The following is a 17635-nucleotide window of genomic DNA, read 5'->3' as shown; positions in this document are numbered from 1 at the left end:
CACCGATTGTGTGTGTGTTTTCCTCACCAAGTAATTTCCCAACATCAGCTGCATGTCCAGCTGCATGTCCTTCAACTTAATTCAGTTCTGACACAATCTACCTGGAGGTAGCCTCAGATCCCATAGATTAAGGACTCCATCCCACAAGAGTGCTCCCACTTCACCTGACAATCACAAGTCTGGGTGTCTGGTGCTTCTAACCAGCCAGCTATAAATTGAAGGTTCCCAGGACCTCCTTTTTGGGTTTGACATAGGGTAGCTCACGAAATTCAGGAAAACAGTTTACTTATTAGATTATCAGTTTATTATAAAAGGATACAACCAAGGAACAGCCAGATGGAAAAGACGCATAAAGCAAGATATGGAGAAAAAGACTCAGAACTCTCTGGACACACTACCTTCCCAGCACCTCCATGGGTTCAACCTCCAACCCCTCTCCCATCCCCAGAGATCTGGGTGAGATGGAAAGCTCCATGCCTCTCATCACCTGGATGGTACGTACCCCTGGCAACCAGGACCCATCCTGAAGGATCTCGGAGCCCCCAGACCTCTGTTACCTCATTAGCATACAGAAAGACATCTATCACTTTGAAGATTTCAAGGGTTTTTAGGAGCTGTTAGGAGCTGCTTTTAGGAGCAGGACAGGGAAAGAGGGGAAGGTGGGCAAAGATCAAATATTTATTTCTTATAATGTCACAGCATGGCTGTGTTCCAATGAAACTTTAGTTATGGAAATTTGAATCTCATATAGTATTAATGTATTGTGAAATATTCTTTTGATTTTTATTCAACATTTCATTATGTAAAGACCATTCTTAGCTCAAGGCTGGACAAAAACAGCAGGTTGGATTTGGCCCACCAGCCATTGTTTGCCAAGCCCTGCTTCCAAGGGTCCTGAGAGCCTGGTGTTCTCAGTGGTGGTTTAGCCCTGTGTGACCCTCCCAGGCCAGGCCCAGTGCAGGCATCTCCTCCATAGCCTGAGCCTCCCCTGCACATTTGTTCTTCTCTCTGTTGATTTCTTTGTGGCCAAGCCTACTTCTTGATTAATTTGTTATTGATTAGGGTGGGCAAGGTTTTTTCTCCAGCAGTGTTTACAAGTCTTAAGATTTCCTGTCTCTATTAGTTTGTGGTCCTTTTTCTCAAGGACCCTGAGGAAAGTTCCAGGGCTGAAGTAGAAGAATCATTACAATCACTAATGTGTCTTCTTCCATAATCTTTCTAAATATGACAGCTCAGATAATTTGACTTTCCTCTACCACAGGGTGAATTATGTTCTTATAAGGTTACCCCTTCCTTCCTGTCAAGGATGAGGTCACCTTGATATTTCCTTATTGTTCAAATGTTAATTCCAATGCTCTACATATATGACAGTCAATCCCAGGATCCATTTCACTCTTGTCAGAAATCCATACATCTCCTATTTTACTCAGACTTTGGTGACTTGCCCTGATTTCACAAATATCCTAAAATTAACATGCCAGTGAGTGTCTCACCTCTCCCTGCCCATCACCTAAAACTTTCTACAAAATAAGTAAACATTAAGAAGGTAAGTGGATAAAAGAGTTAACACTTACTCAATATTGAGAACAGCTAGCTTGTAAAAGCACTGATGGAGATGAGATTCTTTGCATAACAAATACTAATCTTTTATCAATCTAGTGTTCTAGAAAAAGAAAATCAGATACGATAGAATTTCCATTTCAGCTTACTTGTTAGGAGTTTATTTTGCTTGAAAAAGTTTCCACATTGGAACTAATATGGATTTATAGAAAATAGTATGCACTTCAATGACATAGGCTTTCTTGATTTAATCAGTAGATGAGTAGAAAATTTGGTTTAATGAGTAAAAAAGAAGAGATTTGGTTTAATGAGTAGAAAAGAGATTTAAAATCTAGCAATTTTTATTCTAATATTTTATTAAAGACACTTGGCATGTAACATATTGGCTAATGGAATTACATAAAATAAAACCAAAATAGAATCTTTCTGCTCTGGGATGTGCTGTAAATGCTATTATTTGGTAATTCAATAAAAGGAACCCTAGTTATTGATATAGGTATTACTTTCTATATTTGTAGGGCACCAAGCGCCTGCTATATATCAGAGCACCCCTGGCTTTGAAAAGTGATAAGAAAAGGTACCATAGGTATAAAACATTTCTGGGTCTTTCTGAGAAGATGGAACATATTTGTCAATCACTTGTTTAGTGATTTCTGGTAGCATGATTCCCTTGTATAAAGCCTTTATGTATATTTCCTCTAATCCTTTATATATATCCCTGTTTCATCACCATTGTACCATTTTGCAGGTGAGGTAACAGAATTTCAGTGAGGTTGAGAAACTTGTCCAGTGTAACACTACTGCTAAGTAGTACAGTGTTTTTGATTGGCGGCTGGGAATCGGCATGTGTGGAGGGCCGACTAGTTGTATGTGGATTTTCAACTGTGCAGGGGGTCAGCAACCCCTAACCCCAGAATTGTTCGAGGATCAACTGTGATTGTGATAGTCAACATTCAGTCATCACACAGTGGGAGCCAGATATTTTCTTAAGTGCTTTGCATTCATTGATGTTTACTCTCACAACACATTTATGAGATTGCTGCTGCTAGTATCCCTGCTTTCCAGATGGAGAAGGTTGAGGTGAAGTTAAGTTAAGAACTTGGCTAAAGTCGCAGAGCTGGTAAATGGTAGAGGCAAGAAGCAAACACAGACCATCTGATCCCAGAGCCTGAACTCTTCACTGCTGTACTAACTCCTATATATATGTATATATTGCATGCTGCAAAACTGTGCACTAAAAATAAAAGAACTCATGGGAAGAAAATAAAATATGCTAGGGTGAAGCCCATCAAAACTTATGAGCAGTAACAAAAGCAAAAACAAACAAGTTTATTAAAAAGACAGGCTAAAATTTAACAAACACTGCTACAGTAATTATAGGCCTAATTTAAGGAAAAGAAGGTGAAAGTAGGTTGATGGGAACAGATTATAAAAAGGTGTTGAGCCTATTGAGTTGCAGAGACAAGGGAAAAAAATAGAGGAAGACTGTGTAACAGGTACTTTTAAAACAGGGCATATGGTCAGAATGAGTTAAGAGGAAGAACATGGGGTGAGTGTATATCTGGCATGACTGCTATTTATAGTGACATTGTTCCCCTATTTATAATTTTGTATGTGCCAGTTCACATTACAGAAATAGATAAAAACAAAATGGCTTTTATAGGATGAAAAGGAATTACATTTCTCGTTTAACTCCTTTCATAATATCTATACATTTCTCCCTTAACTTCTTCTAATTATATATTCAGTAAATATATTTTTAAATGACTTAGTCTCTGGAAAGGAACTATTTTAGCAATGTAAATATGATGGGAATTGTAGAAGTAGCACAGGGAATAGTTGTATGTAGTTCAGGGACAAAATATTAAAACATTTATCTGATTTCCTCTTGACCTATCATAAGTAATAATGATATTTAATTTGAAGAGATGCTAACTGCATGTATTCAAATATTAGTGCCTATCACACTAGAGTTTTAAAAATATAGATATTTAGGATTTATAGTCCCAAAGGTTTTGCTCTTGCTATTTAATTAGCTATAAAACATTCTGTAAACATTTTGATATAAAAACTGAGAATCACAAAATGCTAATTCTTAGAGGTAAAATCTCCCTGCTATAGAATATACTAAACTTTGCTGTTACTTCAAAGGTCTCACAGAATTGGCCCCTAAGTTCAATGAAAAAGATTGTGGGTCCCATCCACCTTATTTTAAATGAAGAATTAATGTTTGTTAAATATAATTTGTGTCCCATACTGCAGCTTTAGTGAGGCAGTTGCCACCAGGAGAGGGGTATTCCTGGTGCTTTGGGTCCCTAAAGGTGAGGCTGCCATCACCCTTAGAGTCGTTGTTTTTCTCCTGGGAGGGTTACTAGTATAGTTACAAAATTTAAGATAAGCACCCTCCACTGTTCTTGAAGATAGGTGGAAATACCTTACACTTGCATGCAATGCAGTTGTTGGGAAGGTGAATGCTCTATTTTGTAATACAAATTGGAGTCAGCTTTCCCATGTCTGAGCTTTTTAAGGAGGAAGAATTCCTTTCCAAAAGGAGATTTTATCAGGAGAGTTGGAACATGCCAACTTCCTACAAGGTGTTATGTAATCCTGAAAACCCCAAATCTGAGCCTAGTCATGATTCAGTAACCAAAGTCATGGGAATGTGTTATAGACTATTTTGATTGTTTTGCAGGGCCTGAGAGTCTTCCTTTGGCTATGGTACTGAGAAGCAAAGTCAGGAGAATGTACCTTCCCTGTTCTCAGCCCCCATGTCTAGTCACTAGCCAAGGCTTGTGGATTCTCTCCTTGAAATACTTCTGGAATTGATCTACTTTTTTATTCTCGGGTTCACTCTTTGTCCAACCCAGATAAACCATTTATGCATCTCTGGCCTATTTCTCATTCTGCATTCCAAATAACCTATTAAAAACCCAATCTAATCTATTCACTTTCTTACTTCTTAATTATTCAGTTGATTGCCTTTAGAACAGGGTTTTAATTTGTTTAACATGATTTACAGAGCCCCCCAAATCCTGCCTCTGCTTGTCTCATCTCACCATCACTGCCTTGTTCTTCCTGACCCCATGCTCTAGCCAGGCTGGAATTATTTCAGTTACTAGAAAATGACTAAGGCTGTCTTGGCCTCCAAGCATGCTGTTCTCTCTGCAACTCTCTTTACCTGTCTCAGAGTTACAGTTCAGCTCAGATGTCTCTTTCTCCTGGGACTGAGTTTGGATCCTTGATTTGCACTTGTAGAGCACTGTGTGCCTCCCTTTTTTGTAGCACAGGTCACGCTTGGAACTGATGTGTCTGAAATAGTTTCCCCGCTGCATTGGTAACTCCCTGAGGGCAGGTGATATCCTTTACTCACAGCTCTGTCTCTGCATCTGGAAGAATGCCTGACACATAGTAGCCATCCATAAATATTTTGAATAGAATGAAAAATAAATGAATAAATGAATGAACGAACGAACAAACACGAACTAGGAGACAATCCAGTGTATCAAAGAATCTATGGGCATGGAGATTATGAAAAAGAAAATGCAAATGGCATGAAGAATCTGACTATTAAGAGCCAACAGATTCTTGCAGTTTAACTTTTAGCAACTTACTGTTGAATTTAGAAAGGAGGGTTTCAGAGAGTGAATGAGAGAAACATAGACTTGTTGTTCCACTTATTTACACATTGATTAGCTGATTCTTGTATGTGCCCTGACTGGGGATCAAACCTGCAACCTTGGTGTACCTGAACAATGCTCTAACCAAGTGGACTACCCAGCCAAGGCCACTTATGTCTCTTTAGCCACAGATTTTGGCATGACTAGGTGCTAAGTCTGACATTGATCATTGGATATATGTATTTTCTTTTAATATGGAGATTTAATTCTTAAGTTCTCCTGCACACACACATCATTTCTAATTTAAAATCTTTTCTTTAGGACTTGCTGTTGTGAAAAAAGCTTTCTGTAGCAGAGAGTACCTGTGGGGTGTTTTCCTTGGGTCATTTTACTTGTAGAAAACAAGATTTTTGTGCTTAATTAAATCCTAGAGTTGAAATGATGGAGAGCCCCTTCATCTGAACAATAAGGCGACCTAGTTATTAATATGAGACCAATAGCTGGGCCATTATTCTCACCATAGCAGTTAATCACTTACTAGTACGAGGGAGAGAGCATTCAGTATATTTGGAGGCTGTTTAATCATCAACTTTGGCAAATATTTCTCCCAGATTCTGAGAACACACACAGCCACTGTTTGCCAAGCCTTTGTTACCAAATGTATTACTTTAATTAATGTGTTTTTTTCTTAACATTTTACTGTCATTTCTGTGACGAGTTATGTGTTGAATCGCAAGTGACCAAGTCATTTGTGAAGTTACCGCTGGTGTTGCACATAAAAAGCCTCACTGGTTGAGCTGAGGAACCTGTTCTGTATCCCTGGCAGGAAAACACAAGACAAACATAGGTTTCCAAGGTATTGGAACTGTGTGCATCTGTTTCATAGTGTAATTTAATCAGTCGAACAGATGAAGAATGCTAATTAGTTTGTTTATACTTTTGTGATTTAATGAGACTAAACACTTAACTGATCTTGAAGTAAGTACAACTTGTTTCCTGTTGCTGTTTTTAGTTTAATTAAAAACAGTGTTAGGCACATTTTCTGGAAGTTACAGAACTGTGTAATATGAGAAAAATCTCAAGGAAGGATGGCTTGTCACTTGTATTCTGCTGCAGTGAGATGGATTAGGTAGATGAGAATAAAAATATTGGGTTTTGGCGCAGGAGTTGAAATCCATTGTTAATGAGAAGATTTAGTAATGAAAGACTATCATAAACTACATTATAACAAACTCCTAAATCCAGTACCAAAGTTCTAATATGCTCCAGAATAACCTATTTTAGGAAGTAGTTCTATACCTTCATTAAATTCAACCTATAATCAGAATTCTATTTTTTATAACCTTCCCTTTTATTTGAGTACCCTCAAAAAATTCTAATGATTCTTCCTCTAATTTTTTTCTTCTTCTAATTGCTGTAGTTATATAAAAATATAACTGAAGTCATGGCATTCAATTAATACAGCTCCTCTTCTTGAAAATTAATACAAAATAATGGTATTATAATTTTTATAAATCAATAATTATTTAATACTATCTACTACAATCTCTTTTATTACTTTCATGTTGTGTAAAACTGGATCTGCATAGGCTGTTATGTTTCAGGAGACAAAGTAACTTGCCCTATAGTCAAAATTACGTTTGGATTAAAATGCTTCCGTTAACTTGCTCACCTTTTACAACCAGGGGTCAGAAAACTGTAGCCCATGGATCAACTCTACCTCCTGTTTTTGCAAATAAAATTTTTATCGAAAAATATCCATGTTGATTCCTTTTATATCAGCTATGGCTGCTTTCCCGCAGCAATGGCAGAGCTGAGTCATTGATAGCGCCTGCAAAGCTGAAGATACCTACTTTCGGGCCCTTTACGGAAAGGTCTGCTGACCACTGATCTAAACCCTACATGAGGACGGGAGTTAGTAAATAGTAGTGGAGTTATGCTGAGACGCATTAAAGCCTGAGAAACAAATATTTGTGGAATTGAGCCTTCAAAGGATTGTGATTGATAGCTTTAAATGTTTAGGTCTTTCAGAATCCAAGTAACTGTTCCTCCTATCGACAAATTGCCTATGGGTCACTCAGTAGGCTGCTGAGATAGGTAGCTCCCTATTCTGTTCTGGCAGAATATGTTTTCTGCTCATGAATATATAGGATCTTCCTTGTGCCTTCTTGAAGATTCATAAATTACATGTGATCACAGATTTGGGGTATGACTTTAAGTAATAGAGAATACTGGTAGCTCCTTCTGGCCTGTCAGCATCTGTAATCTTCACCTATACTTAATGTACATGAGACCCCAAAAGTTGTCAGATGTTGAGTTTAGGTTTCTTATTTGTTTCAGTTCAGAAAATAAATTGTCCATTGCTCTAAACTTATTAGTTAACTTATCTGTGATGAATTACAAGCTGTTGCTTATACATAGTAAGAACATATTAAGAGCATTTGGGCACATAGGAAAGAAAAAAACAATTGAACTCTAGTTCTAAAGACTGAAGTATAAGGCTCTATCATGGATGATTCAAATACCACCAGCCAACAATCAGGAGAATTGTGTTCTTGTTTTCTTTTTAATATAAACTTCTAAGCCATATCTTTAAGATAAACTAATCCTAGTTTCTAAATTAAGCCTGATTATTTAGAAACTAGTATAATTTGGTAATATGTGTTTGGATTAACAGAAAATGCATCGGCTCTGGAGTGAGATGGACCTACATTTGAACTCTAGCTCAATCACTTTCTAGCATTTCAAGAGAAAGTAAATGACCTAAACTTTCGAGCTTCTGGCTCACTGGGATTAATATCTGTGCCATGTGGTTGCTATGAGACTTAAGTGATTCCTGTGAGACTTAAATGTAAATACAGAGTTCCCAGGCACATAGTAGGCAGTAAGTAAACATAGGTTCTTTCCCCCTCTTTTTTGTGTTTTTTATTTTCCAAGAATGATGAACCCAGTTAATTAAGATCATTAGCATTGTTGATAAGCTGAACTCACAACCGGACAGTGTTTTAGATCTGAAAACATACACTGTGTTTCGGATCTGAAAACATATACTTAAGCATCAAATATAGAAATACTTTTGGGTATGTTTGGGAGACATTGGTTTATGATATTCTGATTTGTCAGAAATGAGCATAGAGAGAATGTAGTGGGGGCCGCATTAATAAAACATACATTTGGACTTGGCCTCTGTCTTAAAACCACAGTGTTCCACCTCTGTGGAATCAAACTAGACCAAATGGCTTATAAAAATGGACATCAGTAGTTTGTGCCAATAAGGACACTTTGGGGAAAATTATATTCCATTTGAAAAATATTAAAATATTGAAAGCAAGTATTTTACTAGCATACTAAAATGTACACATATTAAAGATCTTTACCAAATGTCCCATCCATTTTCTAATTGACGTTTCCACCGGAATTTCTTTTTTAACTTGAAAATGCAAAAAGACTGTATGGTTTAACAAGCAAAATAGAGACAGACTCGTAGATAGAGAGTAGGCAGACAGTTGGGGGTGTAGGGGGTGGTGGTGAAGGGATTGAGCAAAAAAGAAAAGAGAAAACTCATGGACACAGACAAGAGTGTGGTGACTGCAGGGTGAAGGGGGTGGGTGGAGGTGGAAGAGGTATAGGAGGGATAAATGGTGATGGAAAAAATAAAATAAAATAAAGAAAAAAGAGAAAGAAAATACAAAGGACTGTATGATTTTTGCTTTTTCACACATTTCTGTTTTTGTTTTCACAAGAGTGCCAAGTCACTCTCTTTCTGTTCTGATTTTCTGCTGCCCTTAGACACCCCAGTCACCAGTGTCCTTGATCTGACCCTGGCGTCTATTTGTCAGTCCCACATACGAAGAACAGCTCACCAGGACGAGATCCACAGCAGGGTGAGGCCACCGGCACCATGTTCTGTACGAAGCTGAAGGATCTCAATATCACAGGGGAGTGTCCTTTCTCCTTACTGGCACCAGGGCAGGTTCCTAAAGAGCCAGCAGAGGAGGTGGCAGGAAGCTCAGAGAGCTGCAAAGCCACGCTGCCCATCTGTCAGGACGTTCCTGAGAAGAAGGTACAAGGAAGTCTCCCTCAAAGAAAGACCAGTCGGAGCCGAGTATATCTTCACACTTTGGCAGAGAGCATTTGCAAATTGATTTTCCCCGAGGTGAGTGTTTGCTCTTTCAGGATTTTACTGATACTTTGAAAATTGTAAAAGAAAAAATTTCTAAGGAAAATGTAAACACTTGCTTTCCCACTTTCAAGACTATGATAGATGTTTCTTGGAAACATAGAGAAACATTCCTTTAAAGCAATCATAGTCTTAAATTGTGCTTATCTTAAACTGTTTAATGTCTTGAATTCTTTTCAAAAGGATCCTGTACTCTGACAAGCTTTATGACTTTGGACAACTGCTTAGTCCCTTAGCATCAGCTTTCTTATCTGTAAAATGGAAACAATAATAGCTTCTACATTCTAGAGTTTTAATGAGCATGAAGTGAAGTGATCCATACCTCTTGCCACACCACAAACGCCCAGTGGTTGTTAACTACTATTTTAAAACTAAGTTCCTTGAAAAATAACTTATTTTCTGCCATGTTTTTGTCTTCCAACTCCAAAGAGCATCATGTATCCCCTGATCATTTGTTGAGGTGGGAAAATCTCCCTTTCCCTGCTGATTCTGAGCCTGAAATCTCTGCTCAAGTCAGGTTTTACCTGCTCCTTTGGGTCAGAGTCATGGGCCTATCATTGCCAATATCTGTGTTGTTAGCTTAGATACCTCTTGAAATAGCTCCTCTAGCTGCATAGCCTAATGCCATTTTGATATATGAAGCACCTTCTGTTAATCTATCCATAACAGAACTCTGGGAATAGAGCACATATAGCTATTTAGTCAAGTAACTTAGGAATAGAAGGGGCCTGTAGAAAGCTCTTTTCCCCCGGCAGGGCTAAAGAGAACAGCTAAAAATTTTCATGATGCCTCTTTCCTCCATCAGTTTTCAGTTTTATAGAAACTCACTTAACCTACGAGATTGGACATTGATATAATTAGACTCCAGCTATCATACCCATTGGTAATTTTTAATTGACTCAACACCAAAGCACTGAAGAACCATAGACTTGCTGACTTTTAGGACTAAAAGGAACTTCAGAGGTAATCTTGTTTCACACTCAAGGACTAGGGGAGCTAAGTAACTTGACCAAAGTCACACAGCGTAGAGCAATTTCTGCTGGCAAGCAATATGGGCTTGAGTGACTAAGAAAGATTAGATTTGAATTGAAGCTTGGAGCATGGATAAATTAAAATTATCAGAAAGTTGAAGAAACTAATTTCAAATATAATATCACCATAAAAGTACTTTGGTCAATAGCCTTTGAGATAGAAATATGCAACTATTCTCACACTACTCTAGTCACTAGACAGCCCGCTTTGGCTGGGATGAGGAATGTACCCCTTGTCAGGGAGTTGGTTGGCATCACAGTCTGGGAAATGGTTGGTACTCTTATTTCCAGGACAGAGTGAGGTGCCAAGAGAAGAACAGATGGCAATGATGGGAAGCTGGAGAGCCTCCGTGCTTCTCCTGAGTGTTGTCATTAGCATCTTGGCTCATTGTTTTGTTTGGTAGATTTTGAATTCCTAAAGTAGAAGTCATAGACATGTTAAGATTTTTAATTCCTAAAGTAGAAGTCACACACATGTTAAAAATTCCAAATACCAATATAAATGACATTTTACATTTGTCTTTGTCTTTGTTTAGAATAATCTGTGTTGTTGTTTGTGAACTCATAGGAATAGTCATTAAAATTTAACTATACTGTCATGTAGCAGATGGAGAAGGCGAGGCTATAAGAATTCTAAGAGGGAGAAGGGGTACAGTTGGCATTATTGACTAGAACTCCTCTCAGACAACTGAGGCCATTTGCCTTATACTAGTAAATGTCTTAATGTTGGACACATTTAGACTGTGTAATAATAATCTAGGTTATTTCATCAACCGTCCAAACATCTGCATGTCTTTAATTAAGTAGCACTTATGTTTTTTAAATAGACATTTAATTCTTATTATACCGTTTAGTTTCAGTTCTATCAGTAATCCAAAGAAAGAGACTCAAATATCATTTGATAGTATCATAGCTCTCCTTTTAGATAACCAGATTTCACTCCCCAAATTATGTTTTTATGGGGAACAAATATTAAAATGTATTATCCTTAACAAATTTAAAGTAGGGGAGTCATTCCAAAGTAGTAGAATAGGGCTTTAAAAGGCCTTGTTGATCAACTAATGCAAATTTTTCTTCTCTTTTTGAAGAAATTGAGGCAATAATGTTAGGGCACTTGCTTTAAGTAAAAGAGATAACTGGAGAGGTGGAAAGGTCTGTGCATCTTCTCATTCATAATTCATTGCTCTTTCTATAATAATATTGTTTGCTCATTTTTCATGACTGTTGCTCCCCCAAAATCCTGTAGGTTCCTCAAGCATAGTGTCTTCATGAGTTGCAATGTAAGATTACCCACAGTTGGAACACATCAGAACCCACTTACTCAATTGAATCAATTGATCAAATCAAATATGCTTAAATAGATGGTATTTCCCAAAATCAAAGACCTCTTGAGACTAAGAGAATCTGAAGACAATCATAAAGTCTCTGTGTTTCAATGTATTGGGTTTCAAGAAGAAAAAAAGAAACAGAATTGTAATTTATCCTTATGGACTTAAATAGCTTTGGTTTAGAAAATCATGAAAAACTGTAGAAAAGCTGAAAATCAACAGAAATGATTAAACCATACCAATGAAATTCCATTCAGTGTTCACAGCAGTATTTCATCAAATAGCAGTTATACCTGAAGTACTAATATATAGTGTATTTGTCAGAAATGTACTTGTTTTAACAATGAATACATATATATCCTTTATCAAGTTAAAGCATAATTGTTCAGTAAAGAGAAATAAACTTGAGAGCAACACTTGATTTACTTCTGGGGACAGGTGCTCCCTCTGTGAATCAGAAATTCCTTGATCCACAACCCTTCAGGGTCTAAAGATTGTGGATACAAGCAGAGCCCTTTTTTTCCAAAACTCAAAATGGAGGCATTTCATAGTAAAAGGGAGGAGTATGAATGCTGGGCAATTAAAAATCTGCAGAAGACTACTGCATACTAGTATTTTGCATTGTAGGGAATTAATTTTGAAGGAAATATTAGTTAGTCCTAAAATGCCATACTAACCTAAAAATCAATATAGAGAACGGTTGGGATGTGTAGTATCTGACTGACCTTCCTAGAATCTTATAGTGGCTAATTGTATGTCACCAGGCCCTGAGGTTGGCTGGGTATGCCAGGTCTCACTTAAAGTTGAGTCCTGCCTATGACTTTCTTGTGGACCTGTGTCATCCCAGGGTCTGGGTCAGGATACAATACAGGAGCTACAGTGCCAAGGCAGGAAACTATGCACCATCAGCTTTTACAAATAAGTATTTTGCCAAAAAAGCTTGTGGATTTTGTTTGGTTTTGCTTTTGTTTTTGTGAACTTATAGCAGTTTTCCAGAGAAGAAATGGTGTATTATGAAAATAGCTACAAAAGACTGTTAACTCATAATATCACTAGAGTATGCTACTAACGCTTCTCTAGGACTTTAGCACCTTTTCTTTAGAGAAACAAGTTCTGATTCAAAACAGAAAGTCAGGAATATATGTGTTCCACCAACCCCGGCAATGGAAAGCGGGACCATTTCTCCTCCCCTCTTACAATGACAGCATTTACATTACATGGAAAGGACTAGAAAAAGAAGTTCTTGGTGAGAGTGGAAAGAAAATGAAAGGCCAAGAAGGATCTTGGGTGAAACGGGTAGAGAGCGTGATGGTTTAATTAGGAAAGTAAAGAGGGGGGAGAATTGACATCTCTACTAGCATTAGGAAAGAGGAATAAAAAATTCTCTTTTTTAAAATTTTAGTTTTTAAATTACAGCTTACATTCAATACTATTTTGTATTAGTTTGAGGAGTACAGTGTGAGAAGGAAAAATTATTCAGCGGCAGAATTGGATGGGTTTTCTTTCCTCATTTTTCATCAAAAGTTTCTGGTCAGAGCCACAATTCATATATAATCAAATATAATTAAAATTATTTTAAATTGGAAACAATCTAAATTTATTTGTAAACAGGCTAAAAGGATAACACCTCTGTACTTGACTCTATCGCTGATATAATTTTATAGATTAAGCCTTCACGACTTTGAATCACTGACAGGGGAGTGTCATTCATTCATTCATCTATTCCATCAATAGGTATTGAGCATCTCCTGTGGCCATGTACTGGTCTAGGTGCTGGGCATATAGTGCTGAACAAAACGAATTCTCTGCCCCTTTGGAGATTCTACTCTAGTGGAGGAGACAAATAATCATAAAGGCAGGTAGCAAATGCATGAAGGAAGACTGAGAGCTCGTGCATTAAGGCAATGACCTGCATTTCATTGATGAGCCCTTTGCCCATCTGAATATGTTTTCCAGGAAGAGAGAACTCACAGCGACCCATGCTTTCCTGAGTTTTAATCTACCTGAGTATGCTGATATTAATAATGCCAGAGTAACTTCCTAAAAGTAAAAGGCCCTTGAGAAATTGAAGCTTTTCAAGAACCCTGGCAGATCTACTTCACTTACAGTCTTCTATTTAATGTTCCTCTTTCCTTAACATAACAGACTGCACAGAAACATGCCCATATTTTCCTTTCCACATGTTCCTCACCTGCCAGGCAGCCCTTTGCCATCATATAGGCCCCCAGGACCTTGCTTCAAATCCCCCCACAGGATAAGTCTCCTGCCAGCCTTCCTTTCACCCCAAGGCAGACGTACCCTCCCTCTCTTTATTGGAACAGTCAGAGAAGTTGTTCTGCATTTTAAATTTAATTTTTCTTTTCTTTCTTTTCAGCACTTGCATTTTTCCCCAGTACATTTCAAGTTTCTTTTCTAAGCTCTATAATGCGCATTAAAATGGAAAGTCCTTTGTGTGACTTATTTTATTAAAACAGAAGCTTGGTCTATTTTGCTGAACTTCACTGCCTCACTTAACCAGTGGAAACTCTAAGAGAGATATAAATAGTTCTTAAGGGGAAAGGAATTTCCCAACTTGGAACAGAGCCAGAAGACTTCACTTTTCCTCTGGGTAAACTACAGAAAGAATCAGCGGCTATATACACCCATGTAAATACATACAATTTTTACATGGAATGCAAAAAAAATTGGCAGCACTGCTTGCCTATGCTCTCCTTCCCTTTATTAACTAGAGACAATAGCTGTTAAGAAAGATTAATATAGTCAACAAGTACTTAAAAGTATGGGGACTTATACGCAATATCTTGCAGTATAGGAAAATCCATGAAACCAATAAAAGAGAGTAAAACTATAAGTGTTTGATGAAGATTATTAGTTCAAAAAGGCAAATAAGTACAAATTAGGGAAAATCCAAGACTTGTTTCAAATCAGTGATCATGGAAACAGATTGGATTTAAAGGATAAAAGAAAGGGAAAGACAGATAGTATCAGAGTTTTCTAGACCAGGAGATGTAAGTGACACATGAAACATAGATATGCACTTGGAGTTAAGGGCAGAGAGTCACGGGGGTGGCTGGGTGTAGAATTCGTGAGAGGAATGGGGTAGGCTTGGCCTGGGCCACGCTGCCATTCATTGAAGTGTTGGCAGCATGTCCAAGTGGGTTTCCTGACCCAGAGGAAGTGATGCCCACTGTTCCTTCATGGGACACCGGACTTTACCAAACTGGACTCTTCTATTTGGATTCCAGCTCATCTTCACCTTGCTCTGTGGCTGTCAGTGAGACCCCCCCACCACTGGCAAAGCCTGTGGTCCACAGCCCACATCCAAACTGAAATTAGTCTGAGCTTATGGTTTCTTCCCAAGTTTGAAAAACCTGTGGAAAATCAGTCCCACTTTCCAAAGTATAAATTCACAACGCTTATTGTTGCAGTGATAACATATCTGCTTCTTCATGAGAAACTTTCAGGACAAATTTTACAAAAATGTATCTTCAAGTAAATGATTATTTAAGGGAATGTTTATAACTTTTCTTTTCCATTTTCAGTTTGAACGACTGAACCTTGCACTTCAGAGAACACTGGCAAAACACAAAATAAAAGAAAGCAGGTAAACTGAACCATTTTATTTGTGTGAACTTCTTATTACCATCTCTGACACCACTACTAATAACCAACACTTACTGGAAGTATCAACATATTTCGAATCACTATGGTATACCAAACACTGGACTGAGTGTTTTAGCTGCCACTAATCTGAAAGTGCATGCATTTATCTTTCCTATTTTATGCATCACTAAGCTTAAGTTTATGTATGATATTTAGGATTTTCTAGGGTTTTAAGACAAGGCAGAATTAAGTTTCCAACCTGCGTTTCTCAGAGCCCATGATTTTAACCATGTTGTCATATACTTCTGCTTTTAACAAGCTCCCACGGGCCTCTTCATTCCAACTAAGGGGTAATTTGTAAAATACTTAACTGGCAAGGCGTGGATGCCAAACACTCAGTGAACACTCCTTGGCTGAAGAATACTGCTAAGAGGTTGGAGTAGGGTTCCCATGCCCCTCTCCCTCCACTTCTGCCCCCACCCCCCAGGGTTAGACTTTTAGGGGCTGCATCAGGAGGAGATGAAACGGAGGAAAGAGGGAGGCTTGGGGCAGCAGCTATTAATCCTTAAGGAAGTATTTTTAGAATCTTTGTAACTGGTGTGCATTGGCTGAATGAGTTCTTTGACACTTTTTTTTCATGTACTGTGTCTTTGAAATTTTCTTTAAGCTAGCTTTCTGTAGCAGCTTAATATATAAGGAGATTTTTAAAAATAATCTCATTTGTATACTTAACTTTTCAACTATGTCGTGGCACAGTCACTGCTAGTGGATAACTTGATTTGGACTTGTTCTTGATTTCCTGAAGCCCCCAGGATTATTCATCCTGCAAATGACAGAATAAATACTTGAGTTCACATTTACAGGACTGAACATTGAAGTTTTACAAGCCAATACCATTGTCAAAGATATTTCATAAATTCATTCGTTTCCCTACAACTCCTGAGTGAATAATCTCTTCTGTGGATTATCTGCGCTTAATTTTCCTTGCTGACTAACTGGTCCCAGGCTGTAGGCAGCAGGCTGCCAAGAAGGGGTCACAGGCGGGTCCAGGAGAGAGTGCGAATCCGTGTGTGTGACGGAAGCTCTGTTTACATGAGCGATATGCAAAGCATTCCACAGCTTCTGACCTTGCTTCTCAGTCAGCTGATAAGATAGCCAGGAGTCATTGTAGCTGTGCTACTGTGTCTGTCTGCTTAAGTCCTTGGCAGCCCGTTTACACAAAATTTATTCTCAGAGCTTTGTGTTCTGAATGTTTCTAAGTCGAATGCAGACATTCCACCAGGATGTGTTCCCAGCAGTGTCTCTCTTTGAAAAATCTCAGAACTTAACAGAAATATATAGTTTACTTGGGAATCCTGAAAAATCTTTAACCACTTCCCTGACTTCTTATAGAACTGATCATACTTTTAAATTGTCCTAGTGCTAATTATTCAGTTGTTGAAATAAGACGAGGGCTCCTTTTTCTCATAAGAGTTCCTGTTGATATGCCAAATGGCTTCTCTCTGCTTTGCCTTTTTATTTTTCTTATTTTTATTTTTATTTTAAATATATCTTTATTGATTTCAGAGAGAGGAAAGGAGAGGGGGAGAGAGAGATAGAAACATCAATGATGAGAGAGTCATTGATCGAGCCCGCAACCCGGGCATGTGCCCTGACCGGGAATCGAACCCCGATCACCTGGATCCTAGGTTGACGCTCAACCACTGAGCCACGCCCGGCCGGGCTGCTTTGCCTTTTTAAATTGTTGGGTATGCTCTTTGTTTCTGGTCACCGCCCCCCCCCATCTTTTTTCTGGTGAGGCAACTGCCTTTTCTACTGCTCTCATTTTGCCAGCTGCTGAACACACCTTACACCCTTTTGCAGACTGCTTATCATCTTAGGTGACGTGAAAAGCAAAACACCAAGATATTAAATAATAAAGTATCTGTAAATGGAGGGCTGGAGCTCACCACCATCTATTTTTTAAGTGAATGAGTTTTAGTAAAACACATTCTGATATCTCCCTGGGTTGGTTGCACATAGAGCGTTTATTTTTCTTTGACCTTTTGTTTACATCATCATAAGTATGAACTCACGGCTGGTGTGCGTGTGTGTATAACACACACACATTTGCTGGTGCATATACAAGCTTATACCTCCTTTTTTGAAGATAAATATAGGGAACTTATTTTGAATTGCACTATGTGCTGTTTGGACTCACTTTGCTCATATCTCATATCATGGGTGTGGGAATTGGCAGAATTACAGTTCTCTGAGCAGATTTGCTCTCATTCTTTCGGAAAAACTAGAAGTTGCTTAAGTGACAAAAAGAAGCAA

The 17635-nt window shown here is 38.1% G+C and overlaps 1 protein-coding gene across 5 annotated transcripts in view; it reads left to right on the top strand.

Moving 5' to 3' along the window:
• The window catches only part of GUCY1A1 (guanylate cyclase 1 soluble subunit alpha 1), a 53596-nt gene that overhangs the window by 17232 nt on the left and 18729 nt on the right, over positions 1 to 17635 (top strand). For all 5 annotated transcript variants that reach the window (XM_081137004.1, XM_081137002.1, XM_081137000.1 and 2 more), the window contains exons 2-3: positions 8967 to 9333; positions 15259 to 15320. In XM_081137004.1, coding sequence (XP_080993130.1) covers positions 9079 to 9333; positions 15259 to 15320 — 317 coding nt within the window. In that variant the 5' untranslated portion in view covers positions 8967 to 9078. The remainder of the gene's footprint in view (positions 1 to 8966; positions 9334 to 15258; positions 15321 to 17635) is intronic.

Source organism: Miniopterus schreibersii (assembly GCF_964146895.1).
Source record: "Miniopterus schreibersii genome assembly, chromosome: 4".
Taxonomy (NCBI): domain Eukaryota; kingdom Metazoa; phylum Chordata; class Mammalia; order Chiroptera; family Miniopteridae; genus Miniopterus; species Miniopterus schreibersii.
Note: the sequence above shows the minus strand (reverse complement) of the source record. Positions and strands in the feature narration are given on the sequence as shown.